Source organism: Stenella coeruleoalba, assembly GCF_951394435.1.
Source record: "Stenella coeruleoalba genome assembly, chromosome: 17".
Taxonomy (NCBI): Eukaryota; Metazoa; Chordata; class Mammalia; order Artiodactyla; family Delphinidae; genus Stenella; species Stenella coeruleoalba.
The window spans coordinates 7425044-7450028 of record NC_137163.1 but is presented as its reverse complement, the minus strand read 5'-3'; the positions used below and the strand labels follow the sequence as shown (position 1 = coordinate 7450028).

At 51.4% G+C, this 24985-nt stretch overlaps 1 protein-coding gene across 2 annotated transcripts in view; it reads right to left on the bottom strand.

Annotated features, from left to right (window-relative positions):
* Positions 1–24985, bottom strand: part of ST3GAL1 (ST3 beta-galactoside alpha-2,3-sialyltransferase 1) — an 89705-nt gene that overhangs the window by 15283 nt on the left and 49437 nt on the right. For both annotated transcript variants that reach the window (XM_079901272.1, XM_079901273.1), the window contains exon 3: positions 939–1845. In XM_079901272.1, the coding sequence (XP_079757398.1) occupies positions 939–1250 (312 nt within the window). In that variant the 5' untranslated portion in view covers positions 1251–1845. The remainder of the gene's footprint in view (positions 1–938; positions 1846–24985) is intronic.

Below are 24985 nucleotides of genomic sequence, written 5' to 3'. Positions count from 1 at the left end.
TCTTTCCATCTCAGTATCTTGGCATCTAATAGATGCTCAATAAGTCCTCAATGAATGGGTATTTCTCACTCCCCTTCAATCCACTCTGCGCTCAACAACTAGATCAGATCATGGACCTCCCCTAGTTAAAATTCTACAGTGGTTTCCTGTTGCACTCAGAACAAACCCCAGGCTCCTGGCTGTGGGTCCTGACCACTCCCAGACGCCCGCGCTCACGGCCACACACAGCTCCAGCTCCTCCAACACACCAAGCGGATGCTGCCCCAGTGCTCTCGCACTCGCTGTCCCCGTCACCAGCGGCACTTTCCCCAGATCCTCCCGCAGCCGGCGCCCTCTCCGCCTTTGGGTCTCAGCTCAATTCCCGGCTGCTCAGAGACCTTCCCGACGAGCCCATTTACAGAGGCCCCTGCCCCAAGTTTCTCCCAAACCCCTTTTATCCTCCTCCGAGCACTTCTATCTGAGTCTATCTTGTTTATTTGTTTCTTATCTGTCTCTCTCTGCCGGAATATAATTCCATGAGAATAACGATCTGGTTTTTTTTTTTTTGGCTTCTCCATACCCAGAGTGGGTTAAGTAGTGGCCTCTAAACAGATATGCCCAAGTCCTAACCCCTGGAACCTGCACCTTGAGCTCAGGCTTCTGCCTCCGGAATCGCGAGAGGATGCGCTTCTGTTGCCGTAAGCCACCACCCGTGCGGTCACCTGTTACGGCAGACACAGGGAACGGCTACAGAGCCCTCTGCTCTGATTTATAATATATACAGGAGATCCTCCATAACAGAGGCTGAATGCATGAACCAACGAACGTACGGATGACCAGCATTCTGAATCCCGCCAAGCGCCTGGCAGGGCCCCTGGTGCACACTTGGGTGTGAGCGTCTGGCAGGCAGGGGCCGCCCACATCTCACCCCCAGACCCACACTCAGCCCCGGCTCTCACCAGCCACCAGCTGTAGGTGTCTTCCTCCAGGAGCGCGTTCTTGGCCGTCAGCAGCGGCTGCAGGGACCGGTTGAATCTCTCGTCGAACCAGGAGGACACCTTGCGCTCTCCGATGCAGCGGGCGCAGGTGCAGGGCCTGTGGGGGTAATTCACGAGCCTCCTGAAGTTGTCCGAGAGCTCGAGGACCATCTGCCTGGGGAACCACGCGGTGGCCACCATGGTGTGGGAGTAGTTCAGGAAGAAGGAGGTGAGGAAGATGAAGAGGGTGAGGAAAGTGAGAACTTTGAGAGTTCTTTTCCTCGCGGTCGCCATTTCTGCTCTCCTGACACGGGGCTTCCCAGGGATGGGCTGCAGGAAATCGCGCCTAATTGAGGAGGAACTTCCACGAAAGATCCCAGAGACAGAGGATCGACTGCAAGGCAAGGCGGGGAGCCCCAGGGAGCCTCAAAGCCTCCTATGGCCACTGCTGCTGGGCAACGGCCACCCGGCTATGCCCGACATCACCCGCGACACTCAAAGGCTAAGCGGACCACTTGTGGCGGGGTGCCTCTGCTGGCATATAATTTGTCTTTTCAGGAAATAAAGCGGCCTGCTTCCTCAGCAATCCTTAAACAGCCGATAATGTCTCCTGATGAAGCTTTAATCGAAACTTGATAACAGTGATTTCCTTTCCCATCCAAGGGGGTTGAGGGGTAATTAATCCTTGTGACAGGCCAGGTCCCTCGGAGGTGAGGGCCTCGAAGGAAGGGTCGCGGTACAGGACAGGGCCAAGCTGTCTTTGTTACCGCCCTCCAGAGAAGACGGTGTGTGGCAATCCTTAGTTAGAACTTGGTCTTGCCCATGCTGTCACCAGAGATGTGGCGGTGAAGCAGCCGACTTGACAAAGGCACTGAGGGTTGTCTGACATCTGCACAGAAAAGGAGGAAGAAAACAGGATGAACTTCTATTACTTTTTTATAAAAACCATTTTTCTCTCTCCACTTCCTCCCATCGTCTTCCGTTCTGTTGTCAAGCCCATGTGGCAAGTGGCTGCAGACGATATTTTACCCTTTTGAGCCTCAGTGTGTGCATGTGTGCAGTGGGATGTTAACGCCTATCCTTCAGGGTTGCTAAGAGACACGGAAGGTGGCCCACCCATCTTTCCTGCAACCAGAACCTAGTACCTTTAAGAATCAGACCTAAGTTTGTGAAATGAGTTAATAACGCACGTACAGTGCCAGGTACACAGAGATTGCCAAGGACATGCTACTTTCTCTCTCCTTCACTCTCTGTCTCTCAGATTCTAAAGTTCAACCACAACCAAAATGGTATGCTTAGGGGGTGGCCCAGGCTTCCACCTGGCCCAGGTTCAAGTACTGGTTTACCAGTTGTATGGCTTTGGGAAAGTTATTCAGCCTTCCTGACCCTCAATTTTCCCTTCTGTAAAATGGGATAGTAATAGCTCCACTTATAGAATGGTTATGAAGATAAGACAAAATGCTATATGCTGGGACTTCCCTGGCAGCGCAGCGGATGAGAATCTGCCTGCCAATGCAGGGGACACAGGTTCAAGCCCTGGTCCAGGAAGATCCCACGTGCCGCGGAGCAACTAAGCCTGTGTGCCACAACTACTGAGCCTGTGCTCTAGAGCCCACGTGCCACAACTACTGAGCCCACGTGCTACAACTACGGAAGCTCACACGCCTAGAGCCCGTGCTCCACAGCAAGAGAAGCCACCGCAATGAGAAGCACGTGCACCACAACGAAGAGTAGCCCCCACTCGCCGCAACTAGAGAAAGCCCGCGTGCAGCAACAAAGACCCAATGCGGCCAACAATAAATAAATTAATTAATTTTTAAAAATGCTGAGTTTCTGGTGTTCATTAAGTAACTGCTAAACTTTCATTTTCCATTTTCAATGTACGAATGAATGTTCTTGGATGAGCCACTAACAGCCAAACAGGATGGTACAGTCACACATATCTATCTCCTCAGATGACTGACAAAGTATACCATCAGCTAGATAGGGGTTTCCCAGGTTGTCCTAAGAAGAAACAGAGATTCAAAGAGATTAAATGACTTTCCCAAGGTCATGGGGAAAGTAAGAAGCAGGATCTGAATCCAGACCCACACCCCTCTGACTCCATGCACCTGGAGGGGCCAGGGTACCAGAAACGCAAGCAGGAGGTCTGCCCTGGACGGGACAACCTGTCTGTTAACTGGGCTCCAGATGACCATAGTTGGAGGGATACAGAGAAAGCTGGGAGTTATTTAATCAAAGAAAGCAAACCAGGACTCCTCAAACGCTTGTAACACAAGTTCCCACACCTCACTGACTTTCTGGGCTTCTGCAGAGTGCAGCTGTGGTCACACCTCTGCACTTGAACATGATTCCCTTTGGTACTTGCCTGGAACGTGCCCCTATCTCTATCTGTCTGATCAATTCCTTCCCCATCCTCAAGGTATAGACTACCAACAAGCAGGATATATTTTTTCCAGGAAAGCAACAGTGGAAGGAAGACTGATTTACCTTTTTGGTAGAAAGAGGGGCAGCTCAAAAATCAGATTAAATCCACAGTGCCTTCCTGGAGGCAGCCAGGGCTCAAGATGTGTTGCCTCCACTGCTTCCTCAGCACCTCAGCCCGGGTGGCAACGTCTCTCCATTTGCCTACTGCTCCACTTTCTACTTGTCGTGACCATGTGACTTGTAGGTAGAACCTAATGGTGTCCAGAGCTGTCCCTTCCAGCTGTCCCCTGCTTCTCCATCAAGCACCAGCTCTGTCATCTGAGTTAGATGAACCTGCTTGTCCTCAAGGGCGGGCTCTGATCTAACTTGGCAGGCAGAGGGTTCCCACCCCTCCTACCGCAGTCATTGGTCCAGGGATGGACGTGCAGCCTAATTCATCTGGAGTGAGACTCCTGACTCTTTGCAGTGGGGGGCAAAGGAACATTCTTTTGCTCTGGCCAGTCTGCTGTTTGGAGGCGAGGTCAGGGTCGTACTGGACATTTTGCGAGCTCACTGGAAGAGGCGAACAGTGTTGAATCCCGTCGACCCAGCCCTGCGGCCCACCCTACGCCTTGACTTTTCAGGGGCCTGAGAGAATAAATCCCCTAACTAACCCACAGGTCACAGCTGCTCCTGCCTCTGGGCACCTACCCAGACCGTCCCCGCCGTCCGGAAAATCCACCCCACCCCACCTGGCTCTGATTCATTCTTCAGGGCTCAGCTGGCACCGATCCTGGAGGGAGGCCTGCCCACTGCCGGCCTGAATAGGGGCCTCTCCTGGCCTCCACAGCATCCTGGCTCCACTCTGCCTGTGCTGTGTACTTAATCTGTCTCCTCCCTGAGCTGGGAGCTCCAGGAGGATAGAAACTCAGTCCCACTCACTGTCGTGGCCCGGAAACCGGGAACACACATGGCATGAAGGAATGCAGAGGTGAATGAAGGGGAAGAGCCACCAACTCCGAGTGGAGACCTGAGCAAGAAAGCACAGACTAAGAGTCGGAAGATTCTGATTCTCATCAGGTTGCACGACCCATTTGCTGTGTGACTGTGAACAAGTTACCTAACCTCTCTGAACCATCCCTTCAACAGGAACATGGGGCTGACAACACAGATTCTGCCCACTTCTCGAGGCTATTAACCAAGCAAGACCTGTCCATTCACGTGATTCACTCGCTGCATATCTGCTGGGGCCCTGAGCTGTGCCAGGCTCTGGGCTGGGTGGTGGGGGACCCATCATGAAAGATTCTAAGGTGGGAGCTTCCCAGGCATCTGCAAGGCTCCAGTGCCTTTGGGAGAAAGGAGGCTGGTGTCCTTGGATCAGAGAGGAGTATGTATGTGGCATGTATGTGGGTGGGTTCGAGGGTGTGCGGGACTCAGAAGCCATGATATCTCTGAGGGACATGGAGACCCACTGGAGGGTCTAAGCAGAGGACTCACATGGTCTCATTACATCTGTCTTTGTCATGAGCAGGGCCCATGATGCTCTTATTGACTCTGTATCCTGATGCCAAGGGCAGAGACAAGTTCACTGAAATAGATGATTACTGAACCATGTTGATCGAATAAAATTCTGAATGAGAGGTTAGGTTCCCTACAACGTCCCAGCTCCACGAGAGATATTAATGTTCTACACTAGCGCTGGCGGAGGCCGGGGGAAGGTGTGGTGAGAGTTGGGACAGAGGGCAAGGCCGAGCTGCCGAGGTACAGATTGTGATATCCTCCTCCCACCCAGCTGGGACGTCTTGGTAGCTGCATCTCTGAGGCCAGGGTGCTTGTTCTGAACCCACCTACCAGCAGACACTTCCAGGCTGGTATCAATTAGCACTTTTGAAAGCCCTGGAAAACTGCAGTGGAAAAGCAAGAACAGCCCTCCACCTTCCCCTTCCCCCCAGCCCCAGGGAAGAAAGGAGGAATGCGTGACTTTCTGCACTCTGTGATGTGAGGCAGCCTGCTACACACGGGGAGCGCCAGCCCTGGCACCCGGAGGTGGAACTGAGGCCAATACACCATGGGCCACAGATCTCCGCATGCCAAGAGTGCGGCCAGGGACGGAGGCTGGCCAAGCCTCCCAGAACGAAGAGGACGAGGAGAGGGAGGGGGAGGAGGACACAGCTCCCTGTCCTGTCTGCAGAGAGACAGTCGTCTCACGGCCACACACGGGAGTTCTGGGAGAGGCACAGCGGACGTGGATGTGATGGGCTAACGGGGTCACTGCAAAAAGCTGACGCAAGTTGGTGCCCTTTTAAGAACTCAGAAAGTAAGGATTCCCCGAAGGAGGGTCCCTAATGAAGATATACCCCCGCCCACACCATCAACAAGGAGAGAGCAGCAATTACCAGCCACTGAGAGAAGAGTTGCTTCCAATACTTGGAAAACCAAATGAACAGACAGTATGGGTTTGTGAATGTTTATTTAATGCCTGCTGAACTGCACAGTAGTTCTAACAAGGCTGGGATGCCCTCCTAGCTCTCTGCCTAGCCTCCTGCCCTATGACTGTTGGTGAAATGACCGAGTGAACGGTAATATCAGCACTTCTAATATAGAGCTGCCATGACCGTCCTCCACGGGGTCCTCACGTCATCTGGGTGAAGTGAGCCATCATGCTTATTTCCCTGAGAGGAGAAACTGAGGTTCAGAGAAGGCAAGAGACTTGTCCAAGGTCACACAGCGAGATGGTGGCAAAGCCAGCACTTTGCTCCAGGCTCCTGCCTCCTCCTGGGCTGTCCTCTGTAGACACAGCTAATTGTTCTACTTCATCAGGACTTGCTCTCATTTTCATTTCCTTTCTTGTCATTTCTTTGGGTTTGTAACCTGTCATCTTTTCAGCTTCCTGAGATGGATACTACCTTGTCCATCCTCTCTTCTGCTGTGTCTAATCTGTTTAAATTATATACTATATTCATTTCAGTTGTATTTTTCAGTTCTAGAATTTCCATCTGAGTAATTTTTAAAAATAAGTTCTAGTTTTCAGGTGAAAATCTGCACCTTGTCATCTATCTTCCTCCAATGAGCCATCAGAGTTATTCAGTTATTTAAAGACCGTCTCACCCTCATGACGTTTGGAGGAGATGTGGGTCTATTTCTGCTGTCGATTTTCTCTCCTTATCTCTCTTCGGTCATTTGGCTGTCTCCTGGCATGCCTGGTGACGGTGGATACCGCACGTGCTGGAAGTGTAGCAGTTGAGGAGAAGGCTGTCCTAATTCAGGGAGGAATTTGTTTGCTCCTGGAGCTAGGTAGAGCACGGGCACATTACCTTGTTCCAATTGGTGACCAGGATGACTGGGGCCGCACTTGTCTTCAGGATGACTAGTTATTTCTGGCTTGCCCTTACTTACAGGGCATAGCCCTTCTTAAAGGAAAGCTAGGAGGCCTACCAAGAGACCTCTTCCTTGCACATTCTCACTTCCAATTCCTGCCTCCCCTACACTGTGAGATTGTCAAAGGCTCAGTCTAGCTTCTCAACCTCTCAGCTTCCAGCTTGTTTCCTTAGGCTCTGGTCCCACGCCACTGAAATTCCGGCAAATGCCTTGAAAGGAAAAAGAGGTGAGGAATAATGACTCTGCCTGTGGTTTCTGTTGCCCTAGGTTCTTGGCCCCTTAATTTTAGCTGACTTGGTAGTCTCGCACTACACTTTCATTTCATTTCTTTACTGTTATTTTTTATGTCCAGCCTCGTGGGACTGCTCGACACTGAGCTGCTTCTCTCCGTCTGTCCTCTGGAGCCTCCCACGAGCCAGTGCATCCCTTGGGCAGGCAGGCGGCAGGAAGCATCAGGCTCACCCCCGCCCATTTCTCTCCTTCCAGGGGTCTTCGTCCCTCAGGTCCTGGCTGCCTGGTTGTTCTCTAAAACCTTCGAAGAGCTGAATTTCTATCTTACCCAGCTCTCACAGTCCTTGGTGGGATAAGTGGTCTGACACAAGCTTCAGCCACAGCCCGACGTGGAAGGCATGGAATCTTTTCTCTGCCACTCTGCGTGCCTGGCGTGGCGCCCTGCACATGATGAGGGCTTGGTGGATCCGGAGAAGGGGGAGGGGCAGAGAGTCCCCAGAGGTGCCAGGGCAAAGCTCCTTGCACCAGCTGAGTGAGCGGACCGTGGGAGGGAAGGAAACAAACCAACAAGCAGAGGGCTGCAGCTGCAGCCTCTCATCTGCCACCACTTCCCTGTCCCGGAAGAGGCCCAGCCCCTTCTGCTTTCACTCTGCTTCCTCACACAGCAGCTTTGGGACACACAGCGAGGTGACTGGCTGGCTCAACCATCCTGAGAACGTGAGGAGCAGTGGTGGGGAATTAGCATCTGTGAACCTGCTGATCACGGAAAACTGGATCCCACCACGTCCCGGCCTTTGGGGTCCTGGCTGGCTTTACGTGAAGGCACAGGGTGGCGTGAAATCAGAACTGACTGGTGAAGGGCCCCCAAACCTTCCATCAGAGAAGAACAGCTCTGGGGGAGTGGCCAAGATGGTGGAGTAGGAAGCCCTTAAGTCCACCTCCTCCCATGGGCCGAATAAAATTACAACAGAATAACTATTGATGAGAAAGACCAGAATCTAGCAGAAAAGATCTTCTACAACTAAAGACATAAAGAAGGAACCACAATGAGATGGATAGGTGGGGCAGACTTACGTTATATTCAGGACCTCAGGTAGGCAACCCACAAACGGGAGGGTTATTACAGCTGCAGAGATCCTCCCCAAGGAGTGAGAGGTCTGAGACCACACTGGCCTCCCCAGCCTGGGGGTCCTGAAACAGGAAGACGAGCCCTCAAAACGTCTGGCTTCGAAGGCCAGCAGGGCTTGCTTTGGGGAGAGTCAGAGGACTGTAGAAAATAGAGCCTCCGCTCTCGAAGGGCACATACAAAACCTCATACCCTCCGGGACCCAGGGCGGAAGCAGTGACTTGAAAGGAGCCTGGGTCAGACCCTAATGCTGATCTCGGAGAGGCTCCCAGAGAGGCAGGAGGCAACTGGAGCTCACCCTGGGGGCACAGACACTAGAGACAGCCTTTTTGGGAAGCTCGTCCTACCACGAGGATGCTGGTGCTGGCAGCACCATTTTGGAATCCTCTCTATAGCTTATTAGCACCAGGACCCAGCCCTGCTCAACGGTCTTTGGGCACCAGCACTGGGATGCCTCCGGCCAAACAACTAACGGGGCAAGGTCACAGCCCCACCCACCAGCAGGCCAACACACTAACTCTGAGACCCCCAGGGCCCTGCAGCCAGAGACCCTGGAACTCAGCTCTGCACATCAGCAGACTGACACTAGCCCCAGGGGGCCTTGGGCCCCAGCCCAGCCCACCAGCAGGCCAACACCAGACCCAGGAACCTTCCTTCCACCCACTACCGAGCCCCAGCCCTACTCACCAGTAGGCAGGCCAACACCAGCTCCAAGACACTTTAGACACCTCAGCTGGCTGCCCTGGGATCCAGCCCCACTTACCAGCTGGCTGACACCAGCTTTGGGACACCCTGGACCCTGCAGCTAGCCATGTCAGGATCTGACCCTGGCCACAGCAGGATAACACTAGATCCAGGAACCTCGGACCTGCAACCACTCACCCTGGAACCCAGCTCCATCTACCAGTGGGCCAGCACTAGCCCTGGGGTCCCCTAGGGACCCATGGCTAGGGGCCTCATTACCCAACCACTCCCACCAGTGGCTGGCACACTCCATACAGTGCAGGGCCCGGCAATCCCCCCGACTGGGGGCCAGCCACACCTTCCAGGCCACCCATAGTAGTCAGCCTGCCACAACAGAGAGACCCCCACAGCCCACACAGGGGGCACTCCTAGAACATACAGCTCTGGTGATGAGAGGGGAGTGTGCTGCTAGGACCCATAGGATGTCTCCTACATATGGCCCCTTTTCCAAGGTCAGGAAAAACAACCAACCTACCAAACAGATAGAAATAAAATGAGCACATTAGGCAAAATGAGGCAGCAGAGGAATATATTCCAAACAAAGGAACAAGACAAAACCCCAGAAGAAGAACTAAGTGAAGCAGAGATAAACAATCTACCTGATAAAAAGTTCTGGGTAATGATCATAAAGATGGTCAAAGAACTTGAGAGAAGATTGGATGTACAAAGTGAGCCTTTAGAAGTTTTTTAACAAAGAGATAGAAAATATAAAGAAGAACCAAACAGAGATGAAGATACAATAACTGATTAAAAAAAAAAAAAACACTAGAAGGAATCAACTGCAGATTAGATTATACAGAGGAAAGGATCAGCGCGCTGGAAGACGGAGTTGTGGAAATCACTGAAGCTGAACAGGAATAATAACAAATATATATGCTACCTACAAGAGACTCACTTCAGATCCAAAGGCACACACACTGAAAGTGAGGGGATGAAAGAAGGTACTCCATGCAAGTGGAAATGAAAAGAAAGCCAGGTTTGCAATACTTACGTCAGACAAACTAATCTTTAAAATAAAGAATGTAACAAGAGACAAAGAAGGACATCACATAATGATCAATGAATCAATCCAAGAAGAAAATATATCAATTGTAAATATATATGCACCCACATAGGCACACCTAAATACACAAAACAAATCTTAACAAAAATAAAGGAAGAAATTGTAATAGTAATAGAAATCTAATCAATAAAATCAGAAATGAAAAAGGAGAAGTTACAACCAACACAACAAAAATACAAAGGATCGTAAGAGATTACTATGAATAATTATACACCAATAAAATAGACAACCTAGAAGAAATGGATAAATTCTTAGAAATGTTCCATCTCCCAAGACTAAATCAGGAATAAATATAAAATATGAAGAGACCAATGACCAGTAATGAAATTGAATCAGTAAGAAAACAAACAAACAAACAAAAACCTCCCAACAATCAAAAGTCCAGGATCAGATTGCTTCACAGATAAACTCTACCAAACATTCTGAAAACAGTTAACACCCTTCCTTCTCAAACTATACCAAAATATTGCAGAGGAAGGAACACTTCTGAGCTCATTCTATGAGGCCAGCAGGATACCAAAACCAGACAAAGATATCACACACAAAAATATTACAGGCCAAATATCACTGATGAACATAGATGTAAAAATCCTCGGGACTTCCCTGGTGGCCCAGCGGTTAAGAATCCGCCTGCCAATGCAGGGGACACGGGTTCAAGCCTTGGTCTGGGAAGATCCCACATGCTGCGAAGCAACTAAGCCCATGTGCCACAACTACCGAGCCTGCGCTCTAGAGCCCGTGAGCCACAACTACTGAAGCCCACGCGCCACAACTACTGAAGCGCACACGCCACAACTATGAAGCCCACGCGCCACAACTACTGAAGCCCACACGCCTAGAGCCCAAGCTCTGCAACAAGAGAAGCCACTGCAATGAGGAGCCTGCGCACCACAACGAAGAGTAGCCCCCGCTCACTGCAACTAGAGAAAGCCTGCACACAGCAACAAAGACCCAACACAGCCGAAAATAAATAAACAAATTAATTTTAAAATCCTCAACAAAATATTAGTAAACAATTCAACAATACATTAAAAGAACATATACCATGATCAAGCGGGATTTCTCCCAAAAATGGAAGGATAGTTCAATATCCACAAATCAATCAATATAATATACGACGTTAGCAAACTGAAGAGTACAAATCACATGATCGTCTCAATAGATGCAGAAAAAGCTTTTGACAAAATTCAACATCCATTTATGACAAAAACTCTCCACAACGTGGGTACAGAGAGAACATATCTCAACATAATAAACACCATATATGACAAACCCACAGCTAACGCCATACTCAATGGTGAAAAGATAAAAGCATTTCCTCTAAGATCAGGAAAAATACAAGGATGCCCACTCTCACCAGCTTTATTCAACATAGTACTGGAGGTCTTAGCCACAGCACTCAGACAAGAAAAAGAAAAAGAATAATAAAAGGAATAAACATTCCTTTATTAGGAAGGAAGAAGTAAAACTCACTGTTTGCAGAGGACATGATACTATACATAGAAAATTCTAAAGACACCTCCAGAAACCTAAATCAATTCATAATGAACTCAGTAAAGTTGCAGGATACAAAATTAATATACAGAAATCTGTTTCACATCCATACACTAACAGCAAACTATCAGAAATAGAAATTAAAAAACAATCTCACAATTACTTCAAAAAGAATAAAATACCTACGTATAAATCTAACTAAGGAGGTAAAAGACCTATAATTGAAATTATCAATGAAACAAAAAGGCTGCCTACTGAATGAGAGAAGATATTTACAAATGATATAGCTGATAAGGGATTAATATCCAAAACATACAAAGAACTCATACAACTCAACATCAAAAACATATAACCCAATTAAAAAATGGGCAGAAGACCTGAATATATGTTCTTCCAACGACATACAGATGGCTGACAGGCACATGAAAAGATGCCTAACATCACTAGTCATCAGGCAAATGCAAATCAAAACCACAATGATATCACCTCATGCTTGTCAGAAAAGCTATTATCAAAAAAGTACCACAGGGCTTCCTTGGGGGCACAGCGGTTGGGAATCCAGTTGCCAATGCAGGGGACACGGGTTCGAGCCCTGGTCCGGGAGGACCCCACATGCCGCGGAGCAACCAAGCCCATGCGCCACAACTAATGAGCCTGCGCTCTAGAGCCCGTGCGCCACAACTACTGAGCCCACACACCACAACTACTGAAGCCTGCGCACCTAGAGCCCGTGCTCCGCAACGAGACAAGCCACTGCAGTAAGAAGCCCACGCACCGCAACAAATGAGTAGCCCCCGCTCACCGCAACTAGAGAAAGCCCACGCAGGAACAAAGACCCAAAGCATCCAAAAATAAATAACTAAAGTAAATACATTTTTAAAAAAAGTATCACAAATAACAAGTGTTGGTGAGGATGTGGAGAAAAGGGAACCACTGTGCACTGTCAGTGAAAATGTAAATTGGTGCAGTCACTATCGAAAATAATATGGAGATTCCTAAAAAAATTTAAAATAGAACTACCGTACGATCCAGCAATTCCACTTCTGGGTATTTATCCAAAGAAAACAAAAACATTAATTACAAAATATATACGCAGCCCTATGTTCACTGCAGCATAATTTACGACAGCCAAGATACAGAAGCAATCTGAGTGCTCATCAACAGACGAGTGGATAAGGAAGAGGTGCATAAATAACTCTGCCATAAAGCAGATTTGCAATAGCATGGATGGACATGGAGGGTATCATGCTTAGTGAAGTTAGAAAGAGAAAGACAAACACTGTATGGTATCGATTACATGTGAATCTAAAAAACAACAAATGAACAAACATAAAACAGAAATAGTCACAGACACAGAGAGCAAACAGGTGGTTGCCAGAGGGTAGGGGAGTGAGGGAAGGAAAGAAAGAAGAAGGGGAAGAAATAGGGAAAGCAGATTAAGAGGTATAAACTTCCAGTTGCAAAATAAATGAGTCAGGGGAGAGAAAACATACAGTGTGGGGAATATACAGTGTGGGGAATATACAGTGTGGGGAATACAGTCAATAACTTTGTAATATCTTTGTATGGTGACATATCACAACTAGAATTATTATGGTGATCCCTTTGAAATGTATAGAAATATGGAATCACTATGTTATGTAACAGGAACTAACATAGTGTTGTAGGTCAATTATAGTTCAAAACGAACAAACAAACTCACAGAAAAAAAGATCAGATTTGTGGGCTTCCCTGATGGCGCAGTGGTTGAGAGTCCGCTTGCCGATGCAGGGGACACGGGTTCGTGCCCCGGTCCGGGAAGATTCCACATGCCACGGAGCGGCTGGGCCCGTGAGCCATGGCCGCTGAGCCTGCACGTCCGGAGCCTGTGCTCCACAACGGGAGAGGCCACAACGGTGAGAGGCCCGCATACCGCAAAAAAAAAAAAAGAGATCAGAGTTGTGGTTACCAGTTCCCACTCCTCCCACCCTCTCTGGTAGGAGGAGTGCGAACAGGATGTAGGAGGTCAAAAGGTACAAACTTCCGGTTGTAAGATAAAGACGTGCTAGGGATGTGATGTACTACACAATAAAGACAATGAACACTGTTGTGTGCTACATAGGAAAGTTGTGAAGAGAGCAAACCCTAAGCATTTTCACCACAAGAAACATTTTTTCCTACTTCTTTTATTTTGTACCTATACGAGATGTTGGATGTTTACTAAACCTACTGTGCTCATCATTTCATGATGTATGTTAAGTCTAATCATGATGCTGTGCACCTTAAACAGTGCTGTACGTCAATTATATCTCAATAAAACTGGAAGAAAAAACCTCCAAAGAGCTCCAAATGACCAATAAAACATAAACTAAAAAAAGAAGAACAATCTTTCCTGCACTGTTCTGCAGCCCCTGGTCACTGGACACTAGGAATCCATCTGTTCTGGTTCTGTGCCAGTGGGTCATGGCCAATGGTTGTTGGAATAAAAGATGGCCCAGACATACCTGGGTTCGAATCCCAACTCTTCCCATTCCCAGTTTTGTTCTCATGGGCAAAGCACTGCCTCTCTCTAATACTCGGTTTCTGAATCCACAAGGTGGGACGAATAATGCCCAAATGGAGGGCTGCTGTAGGATAAAAATTATTTGCACAAAAGTGACCAGCTTGGTTTCGGGACACAGAGAGGATACATTATAAATGTCAGTTCTCTTCCCTCCCTAAGTTTCAGGCTCCTCATTTGTAAAAAGTCCAACAGAGTCCCTGGCTTGCCCTACTGACAGGGTTACATAAAAGACCAAACAAAATCAGGCATGAAAGAACCAACCGGGGGAATTACGAAAATTATGATTCTGACTCGCTTCATTAGTTGCTTCCATTCCTCAAGGGACGGGACAACCAGTACTTCATTGCTCTCTGCTCTACCTCTGAGAACCTGCAGTGAAGGGGGTCCCAAAGCAGTCAATGGGCTAGAGGCATAAGGGGTATCTGTAATTCACATGGCCCAGATTCTCTCTTCAAAGGGTTAATTCTCAGTGCATCAACCCGTGTGCCTGTGAGGGCTTTTGGGGCATCCTGATTCCTTCTGTTTGCAGGGTCCCCCTGCTGGTTAGTGTCTATGGGACTGGGGATTCTTTCCTCCCTCTGTGCTCTCGGCCCTGTGCCGCAGGGGCTGGATGTCTAAAAACTCTATTTCCCAGCTTCCGCTGACCGGAGGGCTCTGGATGCAGTTGAGAATCGGCCAATAAGAGAAGGATAAACACTGCAGGTTGTCCTCCCTCCCGCAGGGGCGGAGGCTGCTGTGTGGCCTGAGCGTTGGACCCAGGCCCTCTGCCTCCCTCTACCCCCTAGTCTGCAGGGCAGCCTCCGATTCTGTGCTGGCTTCCTGGCCTCTGGGCCCCAGCCTGCAGCATCAGGACCAATATGCCCCCCATCACCTTTCCAACAACTTTATAAGCACCAGATCCCCTGAACCAAATCCTTTTGCATGAAGCCTCTGCCTCAGTGAAGCGTCATCCATCACATGGGGATAAGGTAGTGTCCAGCTCACAGGGTGGGGCCGAGAAAGACTCGAGTCAGTGCAGGGAAAGCTCATAGGTCTGTGCATGGCACACAGCGACTGCTCCCTGAACATTAGGTTTGATTACTGGCGTTCCTCCTGCGGTTTCCTGCGGGGAACGCCAGCTGACACTCCCACCTGCCCCCTCTCATTTCTGCCCCACTTCATTTAACAGCTGTGGAGGCTGAGCTCAGAAAGGGCAAGTGACTCATCCAATGACACACAGCAAAGTCCAGAGCTCAGAGGGGAACCAGGCTCCCAACTCCAAGACGGGCGTGGCCCCTTATAAGGAACCGGCTGTATTCACGCAGCTGCCCTAGCGTGGCTGTTTCTACACCTCCCAGGGTAGGAGCTCAGAGGGCGTCATGGGCCCAGATGGAGCCATCAGGGGTTGAGGTGGAGAGGTCAGAGGTCAGGAGTTAGTCTAGCTGCTGCAGCCAGGGGTGGGACGCTGCCGGGAAATCCTAAAAGCACCGAGCCCTTTGCGGTGTAACCCAGGGGCATTACAGGCGCTGCCTGAGCTTCGAGTGCCTAATGTAGAAAATGGGGTTAAGAACCATCCCTGCCTCTGAGGGGGCCGCACGGGGCACGAATTAATCTATTATCAGGGGCCACCTTCCATTCATGGAGGGTCTCTCCTTGCAGACCCTGTTTTAACCACGGTACTGGACAGTCACACGGCACTGGTACCAGCTCCATTCTTTCAGAGGTGGGAACAGAGGCCCACAGCTGTCAATCGACTTGCCCAAGGAGCCGGGATTCTGGGCAAGGGAAAGCCCAGCGGGTGGTGGCCCAGCCCTGAGCCCTGCGACATCTGAGCTGAGAGAGAGGGCCAGTGAGAGTCTGCACTCCATGGTGGCAGCCCGAGCACTGAACAGGGTTTGCGTGCGGCCAGTTCAGGGCCTGGCAGGCAGCGGATGTGAACCCTCCCTTCCCGGTTTTGTTTTCTCCCTGGTCAGCTCCTCCAGCCCATCCCCACCCTCTGAGTCACACACGCAATTGGCAGCCAGGCCCCCCCAACCCCCGGCCCGTCCTGGGCCAGCTCCTGTGCCGTCTCCTGGCCCCGCTCAGGAAGGACCAGCCTTGGCTGCAGTCAGACCCAGGTCCCTCCAGAAAACGTCATCCAACAGAAGCCCGGCCTGGTGTGGTGAGGCCTGAGAGATGGCCCCAGCCAGGGAGAGGCAAACGGGCCGTGACACAAAGTAACACAGAAATCCCGCCTGACTTTCCAGCCCCCCGGCTTGCCCTACAGATTTCACACACTTAAGGCCAAGACATCAGCTCTTGCCTAGTCTCCGGCCTGCAGGTCTGCCATCCAGATTTTGACTTTGCGAGCCCCACCCGCAAAGCGTGAGCCGATTCCTAAAAATTCATCTCTGCGTATACACATGCAGCTATTGTACTACATGTTCCCATGGAGAACCACATGACACGGCCTCCTTCAGGGCGATGGGGGATAGAGCGTGGGATGAGCCGGCGGGCATCCCGAGAAAGCGGTAGTGGCCGGAGGACTGCAGGATGGGCCGGTAACTAGGCAGAGAGCAAGGGTCCCCAGGCAAAGGAACCTGCAGGTGCAAAGGCCTGTCAGGAGAGCAGGTTAGGCCGAAGGAACTGAAAGAGAGGTCAAGTCAAGCGGAAACCCAGAGAGGAAGATGCAGGATGGGGCTGGGGGCGGGCAGGCGAGGTCTGGCGGCCCCCTAAGGGCTGCAGCCACATCCCAGGCACCATGGGAAGCCCCTGCAGGGTTTGAAGCCGTGGGGTCTCCTGATCAGGCTCAGGGAGGTCGAGACTTGCCTAAGTCACACCAGTTGGAGGAAAACCAGGAGTGACAGCACAGCACCTCCTGCGGTGCCACCCCTTGTCCCTGCCCTGCCTGCCAGGGAGGGCCGAATGTGTGCAGCCAGGCCTTCCGGGGTCTCGGGAGGTGAGCCGGGCACCCTGACTTCTCTTCCAGATGGTCTCTCCGCCTCTCGCACCCTGCTCTGTGCCCAAGGGCTGCACGCACGGGTTCCCACGCTGGCGGGCTCCCTGGGGGCTTTGGGCCATGGGGACGCAGAAAGGAGACTGGAGGGAGAAAGGGGGCTGAGGGCAGGTGCTTAGGGCCCTGGCCCCCTCCCTGGGGGGCAGCCAGGACCTGGTGGCCGCTGGCTCCTGTCAAGCGGCCCTCTCCACGCAATGGCTCTGTTTGGGGGTCTCTGTCCTTGTCCTCTTGCCTCTTCAGCCCCAAGGTTAGAAACACCCCAATGTTTTCACTCCCAGGGACCACACTGTCCTGGTGTTTCCCTATCCCAGACCACGCCCTTGAGAATCACCCTGGCATTAACCTGCCCTCGGTGGCCCACTCTGAGTTCCCCATCTGCATCCTGCAAGCAGTACCACCTGGAGGCTTGGCCCACAGGGAGCCCTGCCTCCCCACCACTCCTCTCCCCAGAGAAACAAGCTGCTCTGAGAACAGCCCTGGCAGCTCAGAGGATGTGCAGGAAGAGCTGGCGCAGGCCAGCTGGATCCCCCTGTGCCCCGGCTCCCCTCCCTCCTCCTGCACTTTCTGGAATCCTCCCAACCATGCTGCTCCCAACACTGCCTGGGACTCACCCATCGGGAGGCCTGCTTGTCCTCCTCATGCCATGGAGTCTGGGGCAGGGAGAGAACTGGGGGCAGGGAGGCTCCCTGTGGGCACCGCTCAAGTTCCAGGCTCACCACATTCCAGTTCCCACTAGGGGGCGTGCTAACAAGCCCCGCCTCCAGGCTCCCTGGGGACACCCACCAGCCACCTCCCAACACTGCCTCCCACTGGATCGCAGGGGAATCACAGGGCAAGGCCCCTTTAGCCCTTGGCCGCTCTGGGCAGTGACTGGAGCTTGAACCCCACCCACTCCTGAGCCCCGCTCTGTGACCATTTCACCTGCTCTCTCCCACTTGTCAACTCTCTGACTTCTGCTGGAGTTAAATATCCAGATATCAGAGAGAATCCTCATTGTTTTTCCTGCAGACTAAGGCCCCTAGAACATCTCTAACCAGGTCTGGTGGCCACTGGTAGTGTCTCCTTCATCCTGTCTCTGGATTGATGAGGCAGCTGCCACCGTCTCCCCATTTATCCATGCAATCCGCCCATCTGGCAGTGTCAGCATCTGACTCTTTATGTGCCGGACATCTGGCAAGGCACCCAGAGGATCTCCAGGGAAGGTACCCTTCAAGGCTATGTAGCTTCCTAGGGACCAGCCAGGATGGGAACGAGACAGTTGCAGGTCGTGTGGGGAAGGTACTGTTAACTTACAGAGAGGGAGCTGGGGTCACACAACTACCGAGGGCTGGGGTGGATTCCCAGGCCTGCTCTTCAGTGCCAGCCTGCCTGGCTTCTCACCTGGGCACGCGAGGACCCCGTAACACCTCACTGAGCACACCGGCCACGCCTCTCCTCACCGCTAGATGGTAAAGCCAGCCTGGGCCGCTCCAGGATCATGTGCACGGCAGCTCGTACATATAACTTTCTGCTCGTGAGGGACCAGCGTTTCCAAGGAGGGAACGCCAAGGGCCCCAGGGATGTGGGAGTGGCGTGTTGGTGATAACCGAAGGGAGAAGGGAGACAACCTCTGTGGAGGAGGTGGCCATGGAGCCCAGCTTTGAACACAGGGGGCCTCTAGCACTGATGGAGGAGAACGGAGAGGGTGGGGTAAACCAGGCAGCTCCCAAAAAGTGCACGGTGGAGGCAGCGGTGATGGGGGCAATTGGCACAGTTATGGAAAACAGGGTGCTCTTAGGGGTGACTTTGGTGGGCAGGGGCCTGGTCATGGAAGTCTTAAGAAATATGGACTTTGGGATGAAGGAAACGGGGAGCCAATGATGCTTTGTGAGCAGCAGACAGTAGTGACACAATTAGCATATGGAGTCTGGACTGGAGAGGGTGCACACAGCGCCCCCTAGAGTCTGGAGAGCAGCCCTGCCTCCGTCTCGGCGCCTTGGGAAGCCTGTTTGGGAGGGCTGTCTCCCCACTCCTGCACTAACTTGACCATTTGCCCATTTCCCCCACACCCAAGAAGTGCGGCAGGCTGGGAGAACCCTCCCCAGGGCTTGCAAATCCTCCTCCCCTCACCCTAGTACCTCTTGCCTGCTGCTTTGCTGAGGAGCGCTGGAGGAAAAAGCAGAGGTTCCCGGAAGCACAAGCAGTGCTTCAGAGCAGGTGCTTTGGAGAAGCGCTCCCGAGAAACATGATTAACCAGGATTAGGGTCATATGAGAAGGAGCTGGATAAATTTTCCTATTGTGAGCTGCACAAAAGGAATTTAAATCCACAAATCTTCTTATGTGTGTAGACTGAAGGGTGCTCAATTCGGAGTCCAAAGACATCCGCACAACATCCAAAGCGTGTAACGTGGTCAGGAATTTAAGGAGTTGCCCTGTATAGGCAGCACCTCGGGAGGACATTGGTCCCCAGAAGAAAGAGGGGTTTCCCTGATTTGGGTGGCACAAAAGTCATGACAAAGGAAAGCCAATTGGGAACTCTGAATCCCCACCCCAGGCCCCGCCTCCGGGGTTGGCCGCTGACTCCAAAGAGCTTTGCAGAAGTGAATGGCTGGAGTCCTGACTGGTCTTAAAGAGATAACTTCCTCCCAGGCCCCCTAACTTCATGGGGAGATTTGCACTCTAATGATTAACAAGGGGCTTCCAGAAGGCTCCTGAAGGGGTTGGGGGTCGATCTCTGGTGATGCCCAGAACGGGGATTTGGAGTGCCTGATAAACCCAGCAGCCAAAGTGGCGAGGAGCCCGGCACCTCCAGCCCCCCGTGTTCTGGGATGGGCGGGGACCCCAGACAAGCACGTGTCTGGCACAAACCATCCCCGGAAAACAAGGGTGAGAGGGGTATCATAGTGCCCAGTGGGGCCGCTGGGATAAAACTACCCTAGCCCAGGGGACCCCCCCTGGCGGTCCGGTGGTTACGACTTTGCCTCCAATGCAGGGGGTGCGGGTTCGATCCCTGGTCGGGGAGCTAAGATCCCACATGCCCCGTGGGCAAAAACCACATAAAACAGAAACAATATTGTAACAAATTCAATAAAGACTTTAAAAATGGTCCACATCAAAAAAAAAAAAAACTTAAAAAAACCCAAAAACTGCCCGGGCCCAGCTTCCCTCCCCATCCCCCAGCCAAGCCCCACTCGGGAGGAAAGGAAGGGCAGCTCAGCCCATTCAACACCACAGCACTCGGGGCCCAAGCCACCTGCATGGGGCTCCCTCCCGAGCCCGGAACTTGGGAAAGGAGGGAGACCAAAGGAGGGAGACCTTGCCCCCTTGACAAGGGATGATGCGGCAGTCCAGTGGGAGGACCAAGAATAAAGGTGCCTGGAGCAGGTGCGCGAGGATGGTGTCATGGGGGCCAGGGAGTTTCCAGGGCAGCTGAGACCAGGAAGCCCGGGAAAGCCTAGGGCAGGAAGTTTGAGAGAACACGGGCCAGGCTGGGGCAGCAGGATCCCAGCGAGCAGGGTAAGAGCAGAGGCCAGGGATGACCTGGCACACGGTGGGAGGATGTGGCAGATGTCCCCAGAGCCCAGCGTAGCTAAGGGGGGCAGGAGGTCTCGGAGCCACAGAAGAAAGGGAGATGCCCGGGTTGCTATCTCTCCGTTTGCACCCACAGCTGGAGAGTCTTGAAGAAATCTGTGCTACTGTGTGTCGGGGACCTATCCCTAACATCGACAACTGTGCGCCGGGCACAGAGCTGGGTGCTTCTCCCAGGGCATAAGGGGGTGATGCTGCCTCTGTCACAGCCAACGCTGAGGGCACTTGTGCAAGGGCACATGGCCAGGGATGGGCGTGAGATTCAACCCAGAGTCAAAGCTGCACTGCAGCCACTGTGCCTACTGGGAGGCCCTGACCTGCAGGTATGTGTATCTTATTCCCAGTTGGGAGATGTTAGGGACTCTGGGCAATACCCAGATGACCCTCTCCCGCTGCTGGAGCTCCGGCCCCTCGGTCTCCCTTCTCACATCTGTAACTAACGAATATTATCTAGTAAGTGCTCATCATTTAAGCATTTATTTGACCAAAGGGGCTCAGGCAGGTTAAAGGACCTGCTCACGGTCACCCATCGGGGCAAGCAGTGGATGGAGACACAACTCAGGACAGCATCCGTTTCCTGTGGGGGAAGTGGAAAGAGGACGGGGGCTGCAGTTCCAAAGCCTGATTAGCTGTGTGACCTTGGACGAGCCACCTGACCACACTGAGCCGTACCCAGCCCTTGTGTGCAAAACTGAAACAGTAAAGACCATGCCTTAGGAGTCCTGAAGGAAAGGAATGAGACAAGGACAAGCTTTGGCCTCCATACAGGCCAGTAGCCTATCTGATCCGTCCTCTGTATTAATCCGATTAAGAGAAGACGTATCCTGTGCCCTGACTTTGGGCTGAGTGCAGCTCTTAGAGCTGGTCTAAGAGCTTTATTCCTGCGAACTTGTTGAATCTATTAATACACCTATTTTACAGATGAAAAAATGGAGGCTCAGGGAGGTTAAGCCATTTGGCCCAGGGCTGTACATTTTGTAGAATGACACTAAAAGGTGAGCCAAGCCATCTGGACCCAAGTGCCTGAGCTCTGCACCAAAATGCCCTGCAGCCTGACCTGCTTCCACAGCTGGAGTCCTGGCTGGAGCCCATCATCTCCCCTGCGGGCGCATCCCTGCCAGCTAGACCCCACTCAGGACTATTCCCACCCCTGCCTCTCCCCGCAAAGTACTCACAGCCACTACTTATCCTCTATGCAATGGAAGAGGCAAGTCAAGCAGGAGAGAGGGAAAGAGCGAGCTACGCTGACCCCCAGATGGCGAATGCCCCCCTTGTGGTCAGGTGTGCCCCAGGGACGGAGCTGTTCTGCCCCAGCTCCCGAGGGCTGCGGGCAGGAGACTTCAGGGTTTGTCCCCTGCTGCCCATCAAAGGGCCTCCAACTTGGGGAACACAGCACTTTCAAAATCTCTCGTTCTGCCTAATTTGCTTTAAAACACACGGGCGTCCTTTCATCTTCTCCTAAAATGCCTGTGGTGAGAGGCGGGCTTTGAAGAGGCTGGCTGCTCTCCTGGGGTCTCAGAGGCTGGCCAGGGTGGCAAGTCCAGGCATGTCTCAGGGTCTGGCGGAGCACCTGACACCAGTCAGGGTCTCCACCTGAGAGTCCCAGAGCTTCTATCTTGCCAGCTAGGTGACCTCGCCCAGCCACGGGGCGGCATCCCGGGTTGACACAGGGACCGCTGGAGTTTGAGGGAGGGACATGGGGGTAACTACAGCTCTCTCCAGATGTACAGCACGGGGTGAGAGTGAGGGACGATGAAATCAAATTCATATTTTATGGCAACTCAAGAAAAATTTAAACACAAAAGTTCTCTTTGCCCATTTGGACCTCCTCCTTCCCTTTAGTGTGTGCTGTGCATGGGCACCCAGACCTCCTTGGAAGATAACATTCCTCCTTAATCTCATAAAGGGCCACAATTCCTTAGGAGATAACCTTTCCTCTTAATCTGGTAAGGGGTCACGATGACCCATGACCCGTTACTTGCTCTGGACGTGTAGACCTGGATTGTGTAAACTGCCCATAATACATCATTTGATGTCCAACCCTTTGTCTCAAAAACTTGTATACCTGTGCTCTGATCTTTAACGGGAGGAACAGTCCTCAGAGCTTTCTAAAAGACTGTCTCCTGGGTTATAATCGTCAGGTTAGCTCGAATAAGATTTTCCATTTCTTTCTTAGATGGACTATTGATTCGTTTTTTTCATCCATAAGAACATGATCTGAAGAGGGGCTGCCCCAGCTCTTTTCTCTGGCTCTATTCTTTTGCCCTCTGGGAACCTGACCCTTTTCACCTTCACATCCTTCCCTCTCCCAGTGAATGACCAACATCTTTATCAAGGAAGATACTGGCAGGTGAATTCTACATGGGTGTCTGCGTGTGTGCTGTGAACTAGAGCTGCACGTCAAATAGTTTCAATCTCAGTTAAAAAAAGGAATCATCTAAAACCTAGAAGACTGAACTATTAGAATGAGTTTGCATCCTCATATTAATGCAAATAATAAGTACATGGTCTTCAGATTCAACTTATATTCACGAGGCCTCTACAATATGCCCAGATGCCAATTTCCTTCCTATTTTATCGGTAGATAAGCAGGTCAGAGAATAAGTGCCTTCTGACAAGCCATGACCTGCAATTGGTCCCAAGAACGTTCACTCCCTTCTGTTTCCTGAGCTCAGCCTCTGAAAGCACTGACTGAGCTAAAATCGTCCCTAAAATTTAGAAGAATTCACCCTGAGCTCAGGCTCCAGGCATGAAAGGAGTGGGGTCTCTCCCACCTCATACCAGTCTCTCTTCTCTGACCCAGGACTCGCCGGTCTTCTGCCAGCATCCCTGAAACACTAACAAGCTAGCTTATTAGCTTGTTAGTGGAATAAAATCAAACCCCAGACCTTACACCCATGCTTTTCTACTTTCCATATCTTAAAGTATCCTGTTATCAACCAAACGTCCTTGGTGATGGAGTGAGTGGCTTTCTGTCTCCTGTCGCCTCCCAGCAGGTGAATTTCATGTCTCCAGCATCATCTTCCCCCGAATTTCCCTGGTTCCCTCTCTTCCCCTTTTCCCCAGAATTCAGATGAGACTGTATTGGATGGAACAGACCAGAAGAAAATTTGATTTGATTAAAGCAAAGAGAGACATTAGCTTTAGTTAGTAAACACAGAACGTGTTTCGCCAATGAATTTGGGGCAGATGTTGTGGAAAACAGAAAACGTAGAGAAGTGAAAGTTTCTGAACATTTATATTTTTGTGACCTTGAGAGCGAGCTCAGTCATGGAGTCTCTAGAGTTTGACCAAATGTAGAAAACGGTCAGGTTGAGCCTGAACTGCCCCTGAGAGCACAGACTGTGTCTTACTTAGTTCTGTGTCTCTGGTGCTGGGCCCTTGGCCCTGGCCCCTCATGGGGGCCTGTTAATGGGCAGATGGACAGGTGGATAGCCCAATGATGCTGATGGGCTTGCTGGTCGACCACCAGGCTCCCTGCTCCTTGGGGAGGAAGCAGGGAGGGTTGAGCCTCACGGTACATGAGCTTTTTGCCCCTTTCTCATGGGAAACTTTCAAGGAACTCATGGTAACCAGGCAGAACTGCTTTCTGATTATTATTTTTCCAGTTGAATGAGATTAAGTTCACAGAAGACTTAATAAGTCCTTTTGGGCCCTGAGGAAAGATACATATTCCTTTGCTACCGGAAATGAGTTTCTGGCTCTGCAGACCCAGGTCTCAGATCAGGGAGAGGTGAGGACTATTTGAAGCCCTTTACATGAATGCCTGAGGCAGGACGGCCAAGGCCGTGCCCCCTTCATTCGGCCCCTCCCTGCCAAGAGCCTCATGTCTACAGAATCGAAGGGAAGCTGCCGAAACTCTCCATCCCTGGGCCTGACTACTGCCTGCTTTGAGGCAAAGGCTCGTGGCATTTCAGGATCGCAGAGGGTCACGGGAAGCATCACACATTTCTGCTTTTTTTTTTTTTTTTTTTCCAGGTGCAGAAACTAAGGCTCCGGGGTGGCGGGGAGAGGATGTGACTTGTCCAAAGTTGTAAATGAGAATGTGGTGGCAGCAAGATTCGAAGCTGGGGTCCCTCACCCCCAAAGTATGTCCCTTCTGGCCCATCTGGCCTATGAGCTTCTCCAGCAAGAGCTAGACTACATCAGCACCAACACAGATACAGAGCAGACGGAGCCCCAGATGGGACGGGCCCGCCCGAGATCACAGCCTGCTAACGGCCACACCCCCGTCCCCACCCCAGGCTCTGTGGGCTGGAGCCCCTTCTCCTGCGCTCAGCTTGAGGTCAGCAGTGCAGCTCCAACCTACTTTCTTGCTCTGTTTCTGTGATTTTGGAATACAGATTCCTGCCACAGATTCCTGCGCTGCTTGGAAGCATGGGCCTGAAATGGTACATTACAGTGCACGGAAAACCCACAGTCTTGGTATAAACACACATTTTGAGAATAAATGCAAAGCAAGAATGTGAAACCATTTCAAATGTCACCCAAGAGTGAACTGTG